We start from the raw sequence: 24,896 nt of genomic DNA, 5'->3' as shown, positions 1-24,896 counted from the left end.
AAAATGACCCATTTATCCCAACACTCTGTTTTCTGTTAGTTAGCCAATCCTCTATCCATGCTAATATATTACCCGCAACCCCGTGAGCTCTTATCTTGTGCAGTAACTTTTTATGTGGTAACTGGGTTATTAATGGCATATTGTCTGCTGCACAACCACTCTGGCCCTGAAAAGCTAATTTTATATTTGTGGAATGACAAATTTTTCCAATATAAGAATTATATAGCTTTTAATATAAGAATTTTTTAAAAGTTTGCTTATATTTCAGCTTTTACTTTAATCCTACGTGTATGTCCCAATCTTTATTTCACTCTCTGTAAAGTTTATAAAAAGTAAATTATAATCAGTGCATTTTACTTCCTGGTTTGCTGTCTGTGAGAATTCTTCAATGTGATTGGCTGCTCAGCCTGCTTGCTGACATCACTGTTGCTGGATGCTGGAGAGTTGCTTGATTTGGTGCCAGATTCAAAGGTCGGGAGAGCTGAAATTCACACCACAGACATCGCTAGATATTTATGGGCCGCTTTCTTCGAGGTCAGTGGCGAGCCCCGTCGCTTTGCCGCTGATCGCAACTTCCGGGCCTTTATGTCCTGAATTCAAACTCAAATCCTAAAGGTAAAGATGTGGTGTTGTAGCTCAGTCTCCACCTGCTCATAGTTTGTACAGTTGGATTATAAACTTTGATATTTCTGAATATTTTTCAGGACAATCCAACACATCTATGAGTTTTGTTTTAGCTTCACCATATTTTCATCCACTTGTACTTAGAGAAGACACAAGGGTGTTTTTAGATGCCACAAAGATTTAAGGGGTGTTTCTTGTGAACCTTAAGGGGCCTAAGAGTTGTAAATCCTCCTTGCTTTTAAAACTGCATACTGTCCTGAGTGAATTACTGAGCACCTGAAATGTAACAATTGAAGAATTCCAACACAGGATCAATGCATTTGTACTAATCAACATGAAAAACACAAGATAAAACAAAAGGTGTATTTTTATTTATGTACAGTACAACACTCAGGTTACAAACTGCACTCAGGCAAGTGCAATCATAGCTTTAGCTTTCATTATAAGATTCTTGCCCCACCGGCACAAATGGGAGAAAGTGAATACTATAGTGTTCTGTCAGAAACAGGGCAGGTTGACACTTTGAGTGCCCAGCCATTCCAATTTTGTTCTCCATTAGTTACAGAAGTATTAAAAAATTCAAAGTGAGATAAGGATTCATAGTAGCAAAATAAATATACCTGTACAGTTTAATACAGCACGCTAAATTCCTCAAAAATATAGACAATCGATTCTATAGTAAAAATATAAGTTTATCCAATAATGACAATATGTGAAAAATCTTCAAAATTGCACATGCAGGAGAAACTTGGGAATAGGGGCAGCACTTGCCTTAAAGGCGCAATCCTTTTAAAACCATTATTATAATAGTTTAAAGTGTAGGCAATGCAGAATTATGTGTGACTTGCCTAATATTTAGCTTGGCATTGTTTTATAAGATTCTGTCATGGCACAAAAATAGGTTGGAAGCCAGTTTCACTCGGAGAAGAATGTTCCAGCTCAGTTTGTTACATTTTGTTACAATCTGTCTGTAAAATAAGTGTCCAAGTGAGGGAGGAGCCAAGCCGGTCAATTCAATTATAAATGTTCTGTGTGATTTGTTCAAAATATGTGTTTGGTTTGTAGCCACGGTTAGAATTTCAAGGTGCATATTCTCCAGCACTTTTCAAATCACTGGGCTGCATTTTACCAGCCCGGAGGAGGCAGGTCTGGAGGCGGGACTGCTGGGAAAACCCCCAAAATGGGAGCGGCTCCCAAACCCGCTCCCAACCCACCTCCAACCAATCTTCCCGGGAGTTGGGTCCCCGATTTGCGCAGGGACCCGACTCCTAGCGGCGGGAAGAGGATTATAGCTACTTAACTTCCTGTTAACAGGTAGTTAACAGGCAGTTAAGAGGCTTTTTCCAATTTTTCGACTGTTGCTGCGGGCTTCCCGACATCGGGGAACCCGGCCAGGGTAAGTGAGGCATGCTGTGGGTCTGTTGTTATGTTGGTGTTTGGATGACAGTTGCAGATGTGGTGTGAAGGATGCAATGGGACACTGGTTAGTATCAGAGGTAAGGAAATGTTGGGAAAGTAATTTTTAATGTGGTTAGATGTTTCTGCAGGTGAGAAGCTGTGAAGTGTTTGTGTAGCCTCATCTCATCGGGAGAAGTGACAGATGGCTTCTGCAATCTCAGCTGCAGCTGCCATCGGTTTTATCCTAAGGAGAGAGTAATTGGAAAGCCTGGGTGCAAGGGCTCACCTTTGGACAGTGATTATCAGTGTTTGACAGCACCTCAATGCTGTCAAACACTGTCAAATCATCTGTCAAACAAATGTGCTGCATATGCCTTTAAGAAAACCGGCAATGAAGCATCATCAACTGATGTCTTCTCACATCGGCTTTCTCTTAATTGGCCGGCAAGCCTGCAGGGCGGGCTTAACAAGGCCAATCAGGGCAAAATAGCGTCTGTTTGTCAGACGTCACTGGGGGTGGGAGTAGCACCCAGAAGGCAGCAGTCTCGCCCCCAACGCGTCTCGGTGAGTAAAATCCAGCCCAGTGAGTTTGATCTGGAGCCTTTGAAAAGAAGACAGTTGGTCTGAAACTTCTGAAGAGTTATTTGAGATAGAGAACTTCCATAGTTGATAAGAAAAAAGGTAAGAAGAATCACTACATAAGAAAATAAATTACAGTATAGGTTTAGCACAGAGTTGCACACTATCATTTTCTACAATGCGAGGAGCTGGCAATGCTTAACCACTGCTATAAAAATATGCTTTGTTACTGCTACTATTCACTTGTTCTATTGCTGTTTAATGAATTTGTTTGGTAGTTTAAGCCCAAAACAAGTTCTAGTATAATGGTATTCTACCACTTTCAAAATCAACGGGGATCCCGTGCAGACACAGGATAGGTTTAGTATCTTAAGTTATCATAAAAATGGGTTCTCTGTTCATTAGCGTTAATGTGCTACAATATTTTGCCGAGATATTTTAAGAGAAGTGGAGATACTCTAAAAGACATAGGGAGCTCAGACTCACCTACAAGAGTTGCCTGAAACACAGAGACCAAAAGAATAGAATGTACAAAGGGCAAAGAAACCCAGAAACATAGCATTAGGTTTCCTTTCTCAGTCTAAGCAAGAAATTCACAAGTGAAATTTGAAGGACTTTTATCATTTAGTTATCGTCAAGCAGCAGCCTCAGAATTCTGGTGTTTATTTTGAATATTTATTTTGGGTTAATTTACAAAATTGTTCAAACAAATAAAAGTACATTATCAATTAATTAACCCTTACAGAACCTGGAATTAATTTTTTATTTCAGAGTGCAGTGGGCTGAAAGTGTTGCAGAGATGCTAACACAGAAATTCATCCCAGTTTAATGTATAAAATATGTAAATTTTACTCTAAACTTTAAATTGTATTTTAAGTGTTTATTTTAGTTGCAAAGGGTCAACACTACAGCAATAAGGGGATTCCAGACATCTGAATAGCGTTATTACTGTAATATTGTGTGTCACAGTTTGTGAGCTACAAACTTTAAATAATGGTTGGTTAAGGGAACATGAAAGTCTTCAAACCAATTGGCACTTTAAAGATTAACAATCGCAAATCACTCGTACATTAAGTCAACCAGCATTAAGCTGTATTCTGTAGTTAAGAAGGTCTGTAAAATAAAAGATCATTTCCCAATTGAAACTTGAATAATTTTAGGTTATGTACAAGTCTTCTTTTTCTTTTAAGAATAAGAGATCTCCAGGTGAATCTATCCCCTGAAGGAGCGGGTAATATCATGGAAATGTCCCCGTGGGCATTCAGAAGCCTGCTTAAAGATTCTACCTCAGCACAGTTCCCGTATTGCCAAAATTGATGGTCATTGTTTCTTTGTTGTCGATCATTTCCTATGTCTGGGAACAGGACTAGGCAGTTGCTGCAGGGTGGTATGAGAGTATATTGTTGATGGTTACCATTGGCTGTGCGCACTCCTCTCTGTGTGTTAGAACTATCTTTCATTGGGTAAGCAATAGAATGCACCTCAGGGCGAAACTCAATAGCCTGTCTATGACATTCTAAAGCCATACACACTGCCAAGCTAATGTCTTCATTCCATGTTCGGTAGCACAATATGTCTATCATGATTTCTTTTTGATGTTTTCCAAAACATGAAACTGAGGCACCAAAATAATTGTTGGTCTTTGTGCTGTGGTCCAAGTCCTGGAAGAAACAGCAGCTGATAACTGTTGACACAAAACAAAGGCCATTCCCACACTTCCTGCATTCTTCAGTACTTTGTTCCACAATCATTTCTTTATTTAGCTTCGACAGAAGATCTAAAATTCTTTTAGTGTTGTTTGATCCTTTGTAGTCAACCACCTGAGAAAGAAGATAGAATTCTTAGCTTGCAAGATTCTAGAAATGTCTGTTCCCAATATTAGTGGATGAACACTTAATATGTTTATATCACATTCCTTTGCCCACTATTTTAACGGCGGTCTTAACAAGTTTATTTGAAATAGATTAGAACCTCCACTAATGCAGCAGGGAGCATTTGTAAGGTAATATTGCAAACTAATTTCTAGGCTCATCATAAACTTTGTTTAGTGGCTAATGAAATAATTGTTTTCTTTGATGATTTTTGTGCCATAAACGTGTGGGATGTTAGCACTGGAGTTTCTCATTTCAGGTACCCAGTGTCAGTTTCAAACACTCCTAGGTAGGTCTAGTAATGTCAGTTGCAAAGTAAGCTTCCTCTGCTCTGCACCGCGGATGTGCCTTCGCCCTGGCCTAGGAAGACCACGCCACCTCTCTTCACATTAATGTGACATTTCCATTTCCCACAGAGGATGATCCTGAGGCCTCTCTAACTAAGATTTCCCTTTGGTGCTGTTTTGTATTGTGTACTCACACAGAGTAAGAATTGGGCTGAAAGTATCCCAATTTATTTTGTGCAAACATTCATCCAATCAGTCTGGGCTAGTATCGAACCCAGTTCTTAGAGTTAAAAGGGCAGTGGATTAATTCACTGTGTCACTCAGTCACATCAATGACTCATGGTAAATTTTCAACTCGGTTGTAAGTAGTATTATGGTAGAAACTAGTTAAACTCATTGTTTAAATCTCAGTTTAATTAACATAAAATTACTAAATGTCTAACTATCTTTAACAGGAAATGCTGGAAATACATAGCAAGTTCTTCAACAAAAACAGTAACATGCATTTAAATAGAGCTTTTACCATATAAATTTTTTTTTTTTTAAATTTAACATTTTTTAAATCTCCCCGAAAAATGTAAAACCTGAAGGAGGTAGACTCCACACTTGTAATAGTTAATTTTCAGTGCCAGAGAGGATGATTGGTAGTCATTAACACTTATCACATGGTTAAAAGGGTACTTTGCTTTTAATAACGATCATATTGTTAAAAGGGTATTTAGACCTGTAATGACAAGATTCAACTTTCTGTGGCAAGTTTAATGGGCAATTAATATGCAAATACAGATATTTCCTAAAAAAAGGGGAGGCTAAGGGGGAGGTGCCATTTTTGCGAAGCTAACAGCGGAGCGACGCAACTTTTGGATATTCACATTTAACCGCGTATCTGCCGGAGGTTGCTGTACCATTTACCCACAAATAACAGTGAGCACCATTAGCCGTTATTCTGACAAAAAATTCTGGCCAATTATCTTTCACATCAGCTAAGAACAAAAAGTACTCCTCATGCAAGTTTTATAAGTCTCAATTTATGCTCACTATTCAGTACATCACTGTTCCTTCCTGATGTTTTACAGTAGAATTAACTCTGACTTAAAAAAATTCCCACACACATCAAGGCATTTTCTTTTTTTTTCTCTCCCAAATTAATTTCTGAGTTAGTGGTGTAGATCTGTTGGTGTGAGCCAAGGACTGGTCACTATGCAGCCGGAACATGCTTCACCCACTTACTATGCCCTCCTATCCTATCAAACTGCACTAAGAATTTTTACAATGTTTATTTAAATTTGCCATAAAGCTATGAAATAATGGGACCAGTAAAATGATCAGAATCTGTAACTGTGCTGTGATACATTAGTTGCACAGATTGCTGCCACTTGTACTCACTGCTTCAAGTAGAATTGTGTAAGGCGGTCGAGTTGGAAGATGAGTTTTGTATTGTTCAAAGACATCTGGAAGCTTGCGAGACCAAAGTTCCATCGATTTTTCCAATAGGTCTCGTGGTTCAAAAGAAGGCTGGTTAATATGACATAAAAAAAGAATCGTGTGCAGTATCTGCAAAATTAAGAATGACAAATTTCAGTGAGTACTAGCAACTCTCTGGGTTTTGTTATAAGTTAAGATGCAGTTTGAGCACGGAACTGTGTTTTAGTTCCACGGTAGGTGAATGATGTTGGGAGAAATTGTATTAAGAAATTATACTGTCCCACTCTCATAAAGGTTAAAAATGCAATAACGTCTCCGCATTTCATAGAAACAGAAGTTTCATAGAAATAATAAGGTAAATTTTCTGAGCATTTATAGGAAATTAAAAATACATTCTTAACACTTAAGTTATAATGGTTTCAAATTGGAATTCTGTCCAACAAAGATCGCACTGAAGTCAGCGAATATATCGATATAGCACTGATTTTTTTGGTTGAAATTCAAGCAAGTTTTTGATAAGTACAGAAAATAACTTTCAAAATGCTTTTTCAGTGCTGATAAAACAAAACCCAAACCTCTTTAATGTATTGTTTCGCTCTGTCCCCAGACAGCTTCTCGTCTTGAACAGCAGTCTGAATGAATTTCACAGCTATTTTTAAAAACTGGCTTGCACTTTTCAGAGAGAACTGTGTCTGTGTGTAGTTTTTTTTCATGAAATTATTACATTCAACTCTAGTGAAAGAGAAAACACAGAAATCTATATCAAAAGTTGCATTTACAACACAATTTTATTAATGAATATACTGAATACATTACTTCACAGTAATCAACTGTAGATTATCACTTGTTTGTCTCATAATAGTTCATCCTGCAGTGTGATAAACAATGCAAAAACAATATGGAGCACATTGATTGTAGGTATCTACCATGGCAAAACATTAACTCTGTTTCCCTTCCACAGATGCTGCCTGGCCTGCTGAGTATTTCCAGCATTTTCTGTTTATATCTCAAATTTCCAGCATCCACAGTATATTGCTTTTGTAATAATTTTACATTGCCATTTAAAACATTCATCACAGTGCTATATCATAGCATAATTCACTGAGATACAAGATTATTGCAAATTGGTTTCTTTACTTTCCATTGAACAATGTAAAGTCTGGACTCAAATGGTCAAACAGATATAAATGGTGAACCATCTCACCTTCTCTCTTCAGCTAACACTGGAACTAGGAAGATAAAACAGATTGTATTAGTGCTGAATATTCCATAAGTTTATTGTGAGTAATTTCTACCAACCAATAAAACACTTAATATTAAATCCTGATCTGATAACGTTTAACTGATTGAAAGCTATTTATTGGTGTCCCAGTGGCAATTTTATTCAATACAAAACCTGGTAGATGCACAAACATTTCTTACAGCTAAGAACAACATTTCAACACAGGAATCATATCCTGTGATATTCATCTTGTGATTTTTCTATCTGGGGCAAAATAAGGAGAAAAATAATCTTTTATTGTGCATTGTTAGATTGAAAGATCATAAAAATAATCTCCAAGAGCAACATATGTCCAAATAATACTCTGCCGCCTTACCTTCAAAGGCAAAAACTGCCTCTGACCTGCAACCATTGATGGTCAATATCAAACTCTGTGAGGTAGGATAGAGCAGGCCATGGAGCTATCAATGACCACAGTCTATGTCGCTCTATGACCAGCGAGGGTAGGTGGTCTAAAGAAAGCTCACAGAGCGGACAATGCCAGCTTTTCCGACCCCAGTATGGAATCTCTGATGGAATCTGCCAAATGGAGTTCTTTGTAGCCAGCTGAGAACTAATGACACTCATTAATCTAAGGTGGGCAGATTGAAGTGGCAGACAATTTGATGTTATCGTGTGACCTTCTGGTTGAGAGGTAAATGCATTTATACCAGAAGGTCACTCATATTTTGAATTTATCTGCATTAGATTAAGGCAGGGCGTGGGAGATCCTCTGACTTTGTTCACACGTAGGGAAGTGACTTATCAGCAAGATACTTGCTATCATTCAGATATACTTAGAAACCATGAATGTCCCAAGTCGCTTCACAGAAATATAAGTAAAATAGATGCAAAGTACAAAGGAGAGATTAGGAGGCATAACCAAGAAATTGGTCAACGACATGGGTTTTAAGCAGAGCCTTAAAGGAGGAGCGAGGATTGGAGGGGTTTAGGGAAGAAGTTGGAGACAGTGGGGCCTAGGTGGCTGAAAGGGAGGAAAGAGATGCACAAGAGGCCAGAGTCGCAGAAACAGAGATTTTGAGGGAATGGGGGTTGGAGGGCTAGAGGAGGGAGGAGCAAGGCCATGGAGGGATTTAATCACAAGGATAACAATGTTAAATTTGAGTCAGTGTAGGTCAGCAAGGATACAAGTGATGGTGAGGAATACTTGCTGAAGGGCAGGATACAAGGAACAGAGCTTTGAATGAGCTGGAGCTTCTGGTTTCTAAGTATATCTGAGTGAAAGCTGGAGAATGACAGAAAAGGTTCACTTTCTGCTAAATGCTACTAGTCCATTAAATTAAAATACCAGTGCATAGATATATACAAATACAGCTGTACCTTTTATTGCAGAACAGTAAATTCTGTTTAAGTTGCTGACTTTCTCATGGTACTTGCGGCAGTTTTGCTGCTCACAGTAATTATTCAGCTTTTCTTTATCACATAAGAAGTACTTCTTCAGGGTCTGTGAATAGACAATCATTTCCTGTTACACACTAGCCTCCTCCTAAAAACAAATGCAATTACTAAATAAAATGACTAACTTCATGATTGATCTCATTTACGTGCCCACGTGTGCTGCTATTGGGAAGACCGAAGCCACTGTTTTCGGTCCTCGCCACAAACTCCGTTCCCTAGCCACTGACTCCATCCCTCTCCCTAACATCCGTCTGAGGCTGAACCACACTGTTCGCAGCCTTGGTGTCATATTTGACCCTGAAATGAGCTTCCGACCACATATCCGCAGCATAACAAAGACCGCCTACTTCCACCTCCGTAACATCGCCCGTCTCCGCCCTTGCCTCAGCTCATCCGCTGCTGAAACCCTCATCCATGCCTTTGTTACCTCTAGACTTGACTATTCCAACGCATTCCTGGCTGACCTCCCACATTCTACCCTACGCAAACTTGAGGTCATCCAAAACTTGGCTGCCCGTGTCCTAACTCGCACCAAGTCCCGTTCACCCATCACCCCTGTGCTCGCTGACCTACATTGGCTCCCGGTTAAGCAACGCCTCGATTTCAAAATTCTCATCCTTGTTTTCAAATCCCTCCATGGCCTCGCCCCTTCCTATCTCTAATCTCCTCCAGCCCCACAACCCCCTGAGATTTCTGCGCTCCTCTAATTCTGCGCTCTTGAGGATCCCTGATTATAATCGCTCAACCATCGGTGGCCGCGCCTTCTGTTGCCTAGGCCCTAAGCTCTGGAATTCCCTGCCTAAACCTCTCCGCCTCGCTACCTCTCTTTCCTCCTTTAAGATGCTCCATAAAACCTACTCCTTTTGGTCACCTGCCTGAATTTCTCCCTATGTGGCTCGGTGTCAAATTTTTTGCTTTATAATACTCCTGTGAAGCGCCTTGGGATGTTTTACTGCTTTAAAGGCGCTATATAAATAGAAGTTGTTGTTGCTGGTACTAGTGTTTACTGACACAAACTGTATATTTGCCATATCTTCCTCTTAGCAATAGTGCAATGACGGCGGTTTTTGGAATCCTTAACATTTGTACTGAACTGACCTGATTCCCCTTTCATTAAGACAGTGTTTCACATATTAAAAGACAGTCACACAACATATGCCAACCACTAGCTCACTCAAACAGCTGGCAAAACTCATGGGCTCTTCACTCATGACTGTTATGTTGCTTTTTCATAAAATTAACATTGGTGCTACACAATTAATCATATATTACTCTACAAAATATAATATTTCATCTCTTTAGGTCTTGCACTGTCAGTCACGGTTCATGCACATTAATGCTGCCATAATTCAGGAGAGTATTTTCAAGTGGTTTTGTAAAGAATAATGAGGAAATAATAAGATATTAGAGATGCCATCAGTGATGTGATGGCGGAGTGTATTGGAAAACGAACAGACTGTGCCACAGAATGGTGGAATGTAGATTCATGTCTGGAATTCCCACAGTGCTGAATTCCTGATTTCAGCCGTGTTGCTGTTGGGGGTGGTGTTAGTCAATGGGAAAGTCAGTCATGGGCTGTTATCATTCACGTCCCAGTGGCTGGTATTAGAGCGACATTGATGGAGGCCTGGGAACTGGTTGCTTGCCATTTTGTTGGCTGTAGATAGTGTGTGGCATTGGAAGATCGGTTTTGGGTTGGGAGGAAAATATCTTTAAAAAGAACACAGGTTCAAACTGTCAATATATAAAAACAGCAACAAACAAATCATGCAGTACCTCTCGATTTAAATGTTTTTGGGGGCAGGCACTGTTTGTGCACTTCTTTTGGTGATGCCACTCTGGGCAGACATCTTCTGATAACTTACAGCTCTCTCTGTGTAGAAACCTACATTGCTCCTGTCAAATCAAATTTATGATATTTAAGATTAAATGCTGAAACATTGAAGATATCACATTACTCCCAGCCAAAATATCTACTTCATATGTACTGTTTAACAGGAAGTAGTATAAAGCAGATTTAATTAAAACTTTTTCAATAACAAATTTATTTTTCAAAATGAGCAGGGACTTTTTGACATATAGATGATTGTACACATCTAACATTGAATATTATAACACAGAATTGGAGAAATGTACAGAACAATAAACAATTCTTAACTTACTGAGCACATAGATGATTTAAATTCAGGAAAGTAGATGGTTAAGTAATTCCAATCACTGAACTATCAAGTACATACTAGAAGAATATAAGAAAACCCAGGGATGAGAAAACCCCATTTAACCTCTGTCCCTTTTATTCCCTTTGCATTGGGTTTGTCTCTATTACCTTGCTTGGTAGATCATTCCAAATATTCCAGCTTTGAGTAAATCATTTTTTCTGCTATTTGATCTAAATTTACTAATCACTCACTTCCATTTTCCCTCTGATTCTATTTTCTTGGTGTACTTTGAAGGAATGATTTGGTTGCACTGTATCTAGACCATTTATGATATACCCAGTGAAATACGCCTCCAGCTCGTCAATCATGGGTAGGTATGGTAGCGTAGTAGCTATGACCCGTACCAGCAGCCCAGGGGTTGCAAGTTCAAATCCCACCCCGCCATGCTATGAAATTCAAATTCAATAAATTTGGTAATTTGTGCGCTAGCTACCAGAAAAATAGTCTGACGTGGCCTCGCAAGTCCCTGCAGTTGTAAACAATTGCTACAAAGTTCAGTAATACCATTGTGTGAACACTAGAAGTCCTGCAATGGTCCAAAGAGAAGGCGCACTCCTGCCTCTTCAGGGTAACTGAGGATGGGCAACAATTGTGGCCTTGCCAGCATTGCCCATATCCTGAGAACAAATATTTACTCATGAAAGTTTCAATGCACAAAATAAATATTCTGGTCATTTACATCAACAAAGCGATGAATAAAACTTACTTCTTTACAGCGAGCCTTGTATTGAAAGTAAAAGCAGTCAATGTCTTCTGGTTGGTAATCATTTCTCTGTATTACAAACGTAACATAATGAATGGGAGAAATATCAAAAGTAACTCAGTCCAAAGGACTTACTACTCATTTAAAGCTCTTTTCTATTTCACGACTAGCTGATCCATCAATGATGTGTTGTTCTCCTAGATTTATTTCTATATTAAAATGGCACTAAAGGACCCATTAACTGTGTAATCACTATTGATCTACGCTGGGAGAAACTAGTGGGATTTTCAGAGAAGCCTGGCATCCCAGCAGTCTGACCTCCAAGTGTAAAGGGCTAGAATATACAGGGGAGGAAGTTATGCTGCAGCTACACAAAGCCCTGGTTAGACCACATCTGAAGCACTGTGTACAGTTCTGGGCACCGCACCTTAAGAAGGATATATTGGCCTTGGAAGCAGGGCAGCGCAGATTCACCAGAATGTTACCAGGGCTCCAAGGGCTAGATTATGAGGAGAGATTACATAAACTAGGCTTGCATTCCCTGGAACATAGCAAGTTAAGGGGTGATTTGATTAAGGTTTTTAGGATTTCGAAAGGAAAAAAGACTTACATTTCTATAGCACCTTTCACAACCTCAGGGCGTCCCAAAGCGCTTTACAGCCAATGAAGTACTTTTTTTTTAAGTGTAGTCATTGTTGTAATGTAGGAAACGCGGCAGCCAATTTGCACACAGCAAGTTCCCACAAACAGCAAAGTGATAATGACCAGATAATCTGTTTTTAGTGATATTGATTGAGGGATAAATATTGGCCAGGACACCAATATAACACCCCTGCTCTTCTTCGAAATAGTGCCATGGGATCTTTTACGTTCACCTGAGAGAGCAGATGGGACCTTGGTTTAATGTCTCACCCGAAAGATGTCACCTCTGACAGTGCAGCACTCCCTCAGCACTGCACTGTCAGCCTAGATTTTTGTGCTCAAGTCTCTGAAATGGGTCTATGAAGCCCACAACCTTCTGGCTCAGAGTCGAGGGTGCTACCCACTGAGCCACGGCAGAGACAGGGTAGTGAGAAATGTTTCCTCTGGTGGGGGAATCCGGTAAACGGCTGTGCCAGGAAGAGTAGGAGTGCGCCAGAGTTACAATCGCCTCAGCACCCCTGAGATGGGGAGGAGCAAACCTTGCTCCCGATCGCCATTTGGTGGCCCATGCTGAAAGTGTGCGGGTGTGCATTGTGTGAGGAGTGGCGATTGAATATGTTGCTGTTACTTGAGCCACGCACCAGAGGGCGCCTGGTGACCACTGAACCATTCCCCAGCAACAAGTCACCAACTTCAGAAGTGGGGAGAAAGTTAGCAAAACAAATGCCTGAAAGTAAAGATTATTTTTTTAAAAATGAGAATTACTTAGGCCACAGGCGGAAAGACCACCTTTAGTTGGGTATTGCATTACCGAATGTCCACGCTGCTACTAAATTAAAAGCGATAGGACTCGGTTTTAGCTGTTTTATAAATTTATGGAGAAGAACATATGAGGGCACCAGAGTGAAAGCTTACCTCTGCCATTTTGTATTAAACGGATCTTCTCCTTAAGAGAAACAAGTTGATGAGTCTTTTGAAGCTAATTATACTCTCTCGTTTCACCAATATTCCAAATAAGCATTGCTGCAAAATCAGCTGTCAATTAAGAAAAAAACATTTAATGCCAAATGTATTTGCCAAATGCAGAACGATAAGCAATGAATTCAATCCGAATCTCAAATCTGATACCGTAAAGTATTCATACAAAATCTGTTTCCCCGTGAATCAGCCATCATTGTTATTTCCTAAAATTGTTTTTGTAATTCCAACAAGTTTAGAAGCGGGGTTAGTCCGGAAATAACCCAACAGAAAAGAGCTTTATTGGTTCTTATATATTTTGTTGCTACATATGCAGCTAAACATATTTACATAAATATAGAATGAGTAATATAAAAAAACCTTATTTGAAAAAGACACTGAAATTCCAAATCACTCCCGCAGTATGTGACATTGTCCACTCTGTCCTAAGTGACAAGTTTCAGGTGTTGAGTTGAAGTAAAGAATCACTAACCTGTGCAGTGGAAGCTTTCGGAAAGAACCCAGAGTCGGAAATGAGAAATCAAGCCTTCTTTTTGATATTCAAATACACAATAGTGCGTAAGAACCAGGAAAACGAAACTAATACAAGTCCCGCCTCTGTGACGACGCCTATCAAATATTCTGAAGGGCGGGTGGGGGGGAAATCACTTTATGAAAGACTCGGCATGTGAAATGGTTCACGTTGCAGAATAATTTAATTTTAAAATCTGAGTCAATGAGTTAAGGTGGGTTGGAATATTTACGTTTAAATTTATCTTTAGTGAATTATTGCACGCATGCAAGTGAATAGAACATCTTTCAAAAATTGGACACTGAAGGCCAGTGTCAAACAAGGCCATTAATAACAGGAGACAGGTACAGAATACAGGGGCCAGATATAGTGGCCAATCTGCATTTGGTCTCCCCGATGTCATGGAGGGGAAGGGGTGAGAGCAGAAGTGCGGGAAATGGAACAGACACGGTCGAGGGCCCTGTCAACTACAGTGCAGGGGAATCTTCAGTTGAGGAAAAAGGAAGACATATCGGAAGCGCTTGTGTGGAATGTGGCATCGTCAGAACAGATGTGACACGGCCCTTGACCATGTCCGCTCCATTTCCCGCACTTCTACTCTCACCCCTTCCCCTCCCTCCCAGAACCACGATGGGGTTCCCCTTGTCCTCACCTCCACCCCACCAGCCTCCACATTCAATCCTCTGCCATTTCTGCCAACCTCCAGCGTGATCCCACCACTAAATACATCTTCCCCTCCACTCCCCTTTCAGCATTCCAAAGGGAATGTTCCCTCCGTGACACCCTGGTCCACTCCTTAATCACCCACAGCACCCACTCCCCACAGCACCTTCCCGTGCAAGTGCAGCAGATGCAAAACCTGCCCTTTTTCCTCCACCCTTCCCACCATCCAGGGCCCCAAACACTCCTTCCAGGTGAAACAGCGATTTACTTGTACTTCTTGCAATTTAGTATACTGTATTCGCTGCTCACGATGCGGTCTCTGCACTGGGGAGACCAAACGCAGATTGGGTGACCACTTTGCGGAACACCTCCGTTCAGTCTGTAAGAGTGACCCCGAGCGTCCGGTCGCCTGTCACTTTAATTCTCCGCTCCACTCCCACTCTGACCTCACCGCCCTCGGCCTCTTGCACTGTTCCAATGAAGCTCAACGTAAGCTCGAGGAACAGCACCTCATCTTTCTATTAGGCACTTTACAGCCTGCCGGACTCAACATAGAGTTCAACAATTTCAGACCATAACCTCGGCCCCCATTTTTTCAGATGGCAGCTGTTGCTGGTGATTCTGATATTCCCATTTACATCACCGCTAGACCCATCTTTTGTTCCTTTACATTTCCCATGACCATTCCTTTCTGCCTTGCACCATCATCCCTTTTGTCATTTAATCTCTCCTGCCTTCCACCCTACCACAGACCTTCCCTTTTGTTCTTTCCTCCCCTCCCCCCTTTCCCTGCCTCTGTACTTGCTAAAAACCTGACATCTTTCACTTTTTCCAGTTCTGACGAAAGGTCATCGACCTGAAACATTAACTCTGTTTCTCTCTTCACAGATGCCGCCTGACCTGCTGAGTTTTTCCTGCATTTTCTGTTTTTAGTTCAGATTTCCAGCATTTATATAGTTTTAGTTCTTGTATTTTCATAAAATATTGCAAGGCCCTAACAACAACTTGCACTTAGTGCTTTTAATACAGTAAAACATCTTACGGCACTTCACAGGAGCGTTATCAAACGACATTTGACACCAAGCTACATAAGGAGATATTAGGACAGGTGAAACAGCGATTTACTTGTACTTCTTCCAACTTAATACACTGTAGGCGCTGCTTATGATGGGGTCTCCTCGACATTGGGGAGATCAAACGCAATCGGGCAATTGCTTTGACCGCTGTTCAGTCCACCAGCGTGACCCCAAACTTCCCGTCGCTCACCACTTCAATTCTCCCCCAACTCTGCCCTCGGCTTCCTACACTGTTTACTTCAATGGCTGTAAAGCACTTTGGGGCATCCTGAGGTCATAAGAGGTGCGACATAAATGGAAGTCTTTCTTTCCGGCCTAAACGTTGGAGGCTGCATCGAGTGACACCACTACTCCGGGCCAGAATGGAGATGATTGGATAGTTCAGTCCTGTTTACTCTAGTTCCTAAAGACTCTGTTTAAATAGACTCTCCAGACTGCATCGACCTGGAACATTAACTCGGTTTAAATAGACTCTCCAGATTGCATCAACCTGGAACATTAACTCGGTTTAAATAGACTCTCCAGATTGCATCAACCTGGAACATTAACTCGGTTTAAATAAACTCTCCAGACTGCATCAACCTGGAACATTAACTCGGTTTAAATAGACTCTCCAGACTGCATCGACCTGGAACATTAACTCGGTTTAAATAGACTCTCCAGACTGCATCAACCTGGAACATTAACTCGGTTTAAATAGACTCTCCAGACTGCATCGACCTGGAACATTAACTCAGTTTAAATAGACTCTCCAGACTGCATCAACCTGGAACATTAACTCGGTTTAAATAGACTCTCCAGATTGCATCAACCTGGAACATTAACTCGGTTTAAATAGACTCTCCAGACTGCATCAACCTGGAACATTAACTCGGTTTAAATAGACTCTCCAGACTGCATCGACCTGGAACATTAACTCGGTTTAAATAGACTCTCCAGACTGCATCAACCTGGAACATTAACTCGGTTTAAATAGACTCTCCAAACTGCATCAACCTGGAACATTAACTCAGTTTAAATAGACTCTCCAAACTGCATCAACCTGGAACATTAACTCAGTTTAAATAGACTCTCCAGACTGCATCGACCTGGAACATTAACTCGGTTTAAATAGACTCTCCAGACTGCATCAACCTGGAACATTAACTCGGTTTAAATAGACTCTCCAAACTGCATCAACCTGGAACATTAACTCGGTTTAAATAGACTCTCCAGACTGCATCGACCTGGAACATTAACTCGGTTTAAATAGACTCTCCAAACTGCATCGACCTGGAACATTAACTCGGTTTAAATAGACTCTCCAGACTGCATCAACCTGGAACATTAACTCGGTTTAAATAGACTCTCCAAACTGCATCAACCTGGAACATTAACTCGGTTTAAATAGACTCTCCAAACTGCATCGACCTGGAACATTAACTCAGTTTAAATAGACTCTCCAGACTGCATCGACCTGGAACATTAACTCAGTTTAAATAGACTCTCCAGACTGCATCGACCTGGAACATTAACTCGGTTTAAATAGACTCTCCAGACTGCATCAACCTGGAACATTAACTCGGTTTAAATAGACTCTCCAGACTGCATCGACCTGGAACATTAACTCAGTTTAAATAGACTCTCCAGACTGCATCAACCTGGAACATTAACTCGGTTTAAATAGACTCTCCAAACTGCATTGACATGGAACGTTTCTCTCTCCACAGATGTGGCCTGACCTGCTGAGTATTTCCAGCATTTTCTGTTTTTATCTCCAGACAGCTGGAGTTTGCTGTTTGAATACCCTACTCAGAGTGATTATTTACACAGTGCTTTTGTGCATGTGCGTCCATTTGGTACTGCGCATGTGCGACCCGATCTAAACGGTGCGGCGGCTGCTGCCAGCGCCACCACGCTTTCCTCAACTCCATGCGGAGAAAGTCAGGGGATCGGATGTGGGGTGGAGAGGAGAGGGGATTAAAGGGGGGGGGGGGGAGAGTGGATTGCAGGGGGTGAGGAGAAGGGATCGAAGGGGGTAAATGGGATCGGAGAGGGGAAGAGAGGAGAGGGGATCGAAGGCGGGGAGAGAGGAGAGCAGATCAAAGCTTGGGGGAGAAGAAAGGAGGGGATCAAAGGAGGGAGAGGAGCTCGGAGAAGGGAGAGACGAGCTTGGAGAGGAGGGGGAAAAGATCAGAACTCTTGGGGGGGTGGGTGTCAAGAACTAGGGGGTGGGGGAGGTCAGGAACTCGAGGGGGGAGGTCAGGAACTTGTTGGGGGGGGAGCACAGCGAGAACAGTGGGAAGAGGGGTGCGGAGAGGGGTGAAGAACGTGATCCAGGTCTAAAGGGGGAGGGGAGGGATGAGAGCAACAGATGGGAAGATAGATGAGTTCTCCCGCCGTCTGTTAGGCCTAGATCATGTTCTTCCACCCCACCCTCTTTGTCCCTCTCCTTCCCACCCACCCAGACCGCAGCAGTTCAAGAAGGCAGATCATGACCCTTTCAAAGTCAACTAGGGATGGGCAATAAATAAAGGAATTTTAAAAAATGAGAGCATATCGGTGTTGGTCCTACAACATGCATAACATAAAGGCCTGTATTTTCCGGGGCCTATGTGTGTGTATGTGGTGCATACACACCCATAAGGGCCCCGCAAGTTTTGGGTGTTCGCCCGGGAAAATGGCATTCGCGGGCAGAGAGTTGGGCTATTTATTTAAACATTAAAATACCTGTAAAATAAGTTAAGATTATTTTTAGCCCTAATTTATTTTTCAAAAAATTAAATTTTTGTTTTAAATGTTTAATTAAATTGTATTTTAATTCATTTTAAATATGTAATTTTTTAATAAATGTATTTGATATGTAAATGTGTTTTTTATGTGATCCTTATTCATGCTTATAGGAATTCCATACGTACAGAATCCCTATAAGTATGAATGGGGATCCCCTTCTTTCATTGGTTGGGCCGGCCCACGTGATCCCAGGGGCGCTTGCGAACCACCTGTGCCCCGGGATACGTGAGCCTCTACGCATGTCTGTGCATAGAGGCCCAGGAGCATGAGTCTCCGTGGATCCCGAGGCAGTGAAGGGATAATTACAAGCCCTAGCCCTTTTCGGGCTACCCCAGATCAGGCGTATTCCCCAGACGTTCACCTTCAACTAAAGTTAGAGATAGCCGAATTCTATAAGACACTTAAATGGGTCTAAAGGTTCAGGCTGTCTCTCCCTAAAGGAAAGGAACGACTGAAGATGTTACCGTCCTCCAGATAGCACTTTTAATAAGTTTAACTAGACTGTAACCTTCCGGATATTATGAGGGTCCGGAATACCCCCCAGAATTCTGCAACTCCTTACAAAAGAGTGTACAGAAATTGGGTTCGCAAGTTTATACAGAAATAGTCTTTGAGACAATTCTAAAAATATAGTTTTATTTAAGAGCCGACATTCATTTAACAGCTGTCAAGTCAGTTGCAACATTAACAATTCAAAATACAAATAGCTTACATTTCTTATTTCTGAGATATCCTTATTCTCAAATCTTTACTTCGCTACATTTCTTACTTATCTCTAAATTCAGAACATCCAACAAAATCAAATGATAGTGCCGTTTGATCCCCGAGACTCAAAGTTAAAAGCTTACAGATGGTGCCTGTAAAGTTGAGAAACGCTTGGCCCGTTCAGCGACTTCTGACTTTCTGTTTGAAAAGGTCTATCTTTTATACCCTTTTTGTAGTGGTTTATTCTTTGAAGTTCTCTGCTGATGTAAGCTAATTATCTTTATTGATACCTCTATTGAACGCTTTCTATCTTACTGTCAATTCAACTATTGCATGCATAATTATGTCTCTTACCTTTAGGTGTTCCAAAAACTATCATAAAAACAGTATGACAGCAATGGTTTCTGTTTGATGCCATTCTTACCGAAAGTTTTCCATTCAATTCTTAATATTGGCTTTACTGGTTTTAGCAGACGTTGAGTCTCCTAACTGCTCCAAGTTCAATACAAACACAATGTAATTGCTTGGTGTATCTATTGAAGTCATATATTCAAAGTGTTCTTGTTGGTATCGTGTTCTTGTTGGTATCATATTTACTATGTATAGAAGGGTCCCAGACCTGAAACGTTAACTCTGTTTCTCTCTCCACAGATGCTGCCTGGCCTGCTGAGTATTTCCAGCATTTTCTGTTGTTATTTCAGATTTCCAGCATCCACAGTATTTTGCTATTATATTTGATTGAGTGTTTACTTGTTTTCTAGCTATCTCAATTGGTTGCATATTTAATCTTATGTTTCCTGTCTTCCAAGTTTAACAAAAAAACTATTTGACCAGCAGGTGTTTCTTTTACTTGATGTCATCTTTTCAAAGGCACATGGTTTTTTTAATATTCTGTGTTTCTGTTTCACGTGTTAGTTCTTTAACACTTTAAACTGGGCATTTCATTGTGTTCCCTCCAAACTCCAGACCTTTTGGATGCCAAACTGCCATTTCAATAGGGTCATTGTTTTAGTATATTTAACTAATTCTCATTTCAAAGCTTGTATGTTTACAACTTTGTTAAACAACTGATCTTTATCTCAGAAGCCTGTTTTCTGTTTGCAGCCTGTGTCTCCGAGGCTTTAGATTTTTAAACCCAGTATATCATGCATTAATAAATATCAGAATTCTGTTCATATTATGGTGTATCTTTCAGAAATATGGCTTATTCCTTCACAGCAGAAGGTAGGCGCAGATCTTATTTCTGGATCGGAGGCGTTTCCCCGCGGGAAGCCTCCGACCGCAAATTCAGGCCCCTACATTTGCGTGTTATTTGCTGGACTCGTCTATTCCAATGTTCTCCTGGCCAACCTCCCATCTTCCATCCTCAAATGAACGTGAGCTCTGCTGCACGTATCCTAACAGGCAGCAAGTCCCATTCACCTATCACATCCGTGCTCATTGGCCTACATTGGCTCATGGTCCACCAACAATATTCCCGCTGGGCTGCGTGGCTGTCTGGAAGTCCCACGCAGGCCGCTTACCGGCTTTTGAATGGGAGATTTTGTGCATGCGTGAAATTTTGAAAAGGACCGCACCACCCCACCCCCCCCCCCAAAATTAGGGGGAACATTGTCCACCAACACCTTGATTTTAAAATTCTCATCCTCATGTTAAAATCCCTCCATGGCCTCACCCCTTCCTATCTGAACTCGGCAGTGCAAGTGCTGTGAGTGCTCCTAACCCGGGAGGGTGGGCCCTGTCTGTTCTCTGAAAGCAGTAGTGTTAGCACTGTGAGCTCTGGAGACTGGCTGTCACAATGAATGAATCAAATTACACATTGCAAAGATCTTGATTACTCCAGCAAGCAGGATCAAATCACACATTCAAGACAAACTGTTGGACAACCTGCTCTATTTGCCGAGTAAATAAAGGTCGCGTATATGTCCAACACCAAATTTCTGATTGGTCCCCTCGGGGGACAAGACATACCCAGAAGCTTCTCTGGAATGTATAATTAGATCCTGCCTGCCTAAGTAATCAAGTACTTGCAAAGTGTAATTTGAGCCGTTCTGACTGCCAGGCTCCAGATAGAACAGAGTTCACACAGAACAGACAGGGCTCGCCCTCGTGGGTTAAGGTCTTCTCCCACCCTGTAAACAAGTTCCTGCCCCCCTCCCAACAAGTTCCTAACCTTTCACCTCGAGTTTCTGACCTTTTCCCTCCCAACAAGTTCCTGACCTTCTTCCCCTGCCCAAGTTCCTGACCTCCACCCCACCAACCCGAGTTCCAGACCTCCCCTCTCCCAAGTTCTTGACCTTTTCCACTGCCCAAGTTTCTGACCTTCTCCCCCCCCCCCAAGTTCCTGACCTTCCCCCACCGCCAAGTTCCTGACCTAACCCCCCCCCCCCCCAAGTTCCTGACCTTCTCCCCTGCCCAAGATCGTGTCCCCACCTTGCCCAAGTTCCTGACCTCCCCTCCTCACCCAAGTTCCTGACCTCCCCTCCTCACCCAAGTTCCTGACCCTCCCAAGTTCCTGATCTATTCCGCCCCATGGGTTCCTGAACTTCTTCACCCACCCCGCCCAAGTTCCTGACCTTCTCCCCCTGCTCGAGTTCCTCTCCCCCCATCCCCACGGTTTCTGACCTTCACCCCGCCCCAACCCCTTGGGTTCCTGACCTCACACCCCCCCCCCCCACATAGATGGGGCATTGTGTGTGGGTCACGGATTTTTAACAGGTTTATTGGGTATGAGGGGAAGTGACAATGTCATGACTTCTGAATTTTGTCCAGTCCAATGTCACTTGCCGAGCTTTCCGAAAAATCAACCAGGTCTTGGGGGGGAGGAGGGAGAACGTGGTGTGGGTGTAGGGTTGGAAGAAAATGATCCATCTTAGCGTCTGGATCACATTCTCACCCCCCCCCCCCCCGGAGACCTGGATCTCGCTCTGCCCGCCCCCCCACCCAAGTTTCTGACCTCTCCCTCCCTCCCCGTCTCTACCCCTCCAATTTACTCCCTTCCATCCCATCCACCAACGGAGCCAATGACCTTCTCCTTACGGAGCCGAGGAAAATGTGGGCAACAGTGCAGGCCGCAACTGGTGGGTACTGCGTGTGCACAGCTTCGGTAAACAGCGCGCATGCACAGAAGGGGAATCGAGTCCGCATGCGTGGCTCTGGGATCCGGTGTTCGTGGAAATAATCACAGCGGTAAATAAATTTTGTTTGCCGAGTAAATAGACTTTGTTTGCTCGAAGTCCCACCCACTGGCTGACACAATGTGGCAAATCACACTGAACATTGAATTCAACATCAGATCATAACCACCACTCCCATTCTCTGGGACAATAGGTGGTAATAGTTCTACTGTTACCATTTACACATCTATTATTCGCCCCATTAATATCCCTTTTGTTAAATCACTCCACCCCCCACCTCCTTTCCCCCTGGCACTGTACTTGCTTATCTGTACGCTTGCGTCTGCGCATACTCGGAAATCGAACTCCAAACCATCGTCAACACCTTCACCGAAGCATACGAGAGCATGGGCCTTGCACTAAACATCCGTAAGACAAAGGTCCTCTACCAACCTGCCCCTGCCACACAGTACTGGCACCCCCCCCCCGATTATCAAAATCCACAAGGCCTTGGCCAACGTGGACCACTTTCCATACCTCGGGAGCCTACGTCGACGATGAAGTCCAACACCGCCTTCAGTGTGCCAGTGCAGCCTTTGGTTGCCTGAGGAAGAGTGTTTGAAGACCAGGACCTCAAACCCAGCAGTAAGCTCATGGTCTACAGAGCAGCAGTGATACCCGCCCTCCTGTATGCCTCAGAGACATGGAACATGTACAGCAGGTACCTCAAAGCACTGGAAAGGTACCACCAATGCTGGCTCCACAAGATCCTGCAAATCCATTGGCAGGATAGGCGCGCCAACGTCAGTGTTCTTGCTCAGGCCAACATCCCCAGCATCGAAGCTTTGACCACGCTCGATCAGCTCCGATGGACGGGCCACATCGTCCACATGCCCGATACGTGATTCCCAACACAAGCGCTCTACTCTGAGCTCCGGCACGAGAGCCCCAGGTGGGCAGAGGAAACGCTTCAAGGACACCCTCAAAGCCTCCTTGAAAAAGCGTAACATCCCCACTGACACCTGGGAATCCCTGGCCCAAGACCGCACAAAGTGAAGCATCCGGGAAGGCGCCGAACACCTCGCGTCTCTTCGCTGGGAGCAAGCGGAAGCCAAACGCAGGCAGCGCACGTCAACCCAAGCACCCCCACCACCCACCCCCTTCAACCACTGTCTGCCCCACCTGTGACAGAAACTGTAGGTCCCACATTGGACTCAAGACACCTGAGAACACATTTTTTAACATGGAAGCAAGTCATCCTCGGGACTGCCTAAGAAGACTTGCTTATAAAACTGTTAATCTCTAACTTCTTCCAGTTCTGATGAAAAGGTCATTGACCTGAAACTTGTTGCTTTCCACGGATGCTGCCTGACCTGAGTGTTTCCAGCATTTTCTGCTTTTGTAACAATCATAAGTACCTGTAAATAGCACCTCTTTAAAGGGTATCTTGCACTGAAAACAGTGGAGTACAAGTAGAATACCGTCAAAGTACTGACCCCTTTATACCAGCCATTGCCTGTAGTGGAGTGAGCAATTCATATCTGCACCAGCTATAAATGGCAGAACTCTAGTTATATAGGGAAGAAACATTTCTCTGGCACTCCCTGGTGAATGTGTTTTTTTTTTTAAAGTAAGCACTGCCTGATCACAAGAGCGGAGTTAATTTCTGTACACTTGCAACTTTGGGGGGTTGAATGACTGGGGAGCTGTAAAATTCTCAGGCAGTACTTGGTAGAAATCTTGGAACGTGAAGGACTTTGCAAGTGTGTGTGTGTGTATATGCATGTGTGAGTGGAGTAAGAAAGATAGAACAGCTGTGAAGCTACTTTATTGAAAGTTTGGGGCTCTTATTTCTGCTCTGCCAGCAGGTTCTTCTGTTCCAGTTCTCCTTACGCTATGGGGCGAGTGTCTATGTATAGGGATGATGAGAAGTTCAATTAGGCCTAACTCCAAGAGCCTCCAACTTTAAAGAGGGGTGTGGAGCATTAATGCCAGCATAGACCAGTTGGGCCAAATGGCCTGTTTTTTATGCTGTAGCCTCTATGTAATGCTATATTGAGCAGAGTAAGTGCCAATGCTTTGACCAAAGCCCCAAAGTACTAAAAAAGATCACTCCACAGGCAAATGAACACCAACCTACAGGAACATCACACAAAATGCCCCCATCAATGTGGTATCTGCCACACAGATATGTTGCAGCTGCTATTACAGCCAGAGTCACTCCATCTAAATCTGACAGAACAGTCATGTGATGGGCCTGAAAGGGTACTGGCATTTTGTTTGGGGTGAATTCCGGTGCAGTTTTTGGTGACAGATTGAGGCAGTAGCCTTTAACGCATTCTCCTGTTTCGCAGCCTAAAGTGGACAGTAATTCAGAGGAGAATCCAAGCCAGTTTGTGGAGGAGTCAAACTATACAATTTGGTTTTTGGTTTGTAAGGTCTGTAAAATATGTTAATACGGTCTGTAAAATATGTTAATACCCAAAAAGTATCAACTTCACAAGAATTTAATTAAAATTATTCAATCAACACAATTTTCAATGAGTGGATAGAACTGGTTTGGATTTATTCAATGCAAGGAACTATACCATTAAGATGTTTGTGGTTGGATGTCCAGATCTCAGCTGAATGTTTTAAAATAATTTTT

The 24,896-nt window shown here is 42.4% G+C and overlaps 1 protein-coding gene across 1 annotated transcript; it reads right to left on the bottom strand.

Moving 5' to 3' along the window:
* Window positions 1-973: 973 nt before the first annotated feature.
* On the bottom strand, window positions 974-14,000 carry LOC147102848 (uncharacterized). The gene is made up of 9 exons (XM_085963733.1): window positions 13,879-14,000; window positions 13,344-13,463; window positions 11,790-11,855; window positions 10,641-10,760; window positions 8,787-8,910; window positions 7,389-7,413; window positions 6,760-6,916; window positions 6,146-6,313; window positions 974-4,421 (listed from the first exon to the last, which is right to left on the bottom strand). Exons 2-9 carry the CDS (start codon window positions 13,350-13,352, stop codon window positions 3,705-3,707), a joined length of 1,386 nt encoding a protein of 461 aa, XP_085819859.1. The 5' UTR covers window positions 13,353-13,463; window positions 13,879-14,000; the 3' UTR covers window positions 974-3,704.
* Between the last annotated feature and the right edge of the window lie 10,896 nt (window positions 14,001-24,896).

The sequence above is a fragment of the Somniosus microcephalus genome, chromosome 21 (genome assembly GCF_052327205.1).
Source record: "Somniosus microcephalus isolate GS21.2 chromosome 21, FLI_Smic_1.0, whole genome shotgun sequence".
NCBI lineage: Eukaryota > Metazoa > Chordata > Chondrichthyes > Squaliformes > Somniosidae > Somniosus > Somniosus microcephalus.
The sequence above is the reverse complement of the archived record's forward strand: the minus strand, read 5'-3'. Positions and strand labels throughout refer to the sequence as shown.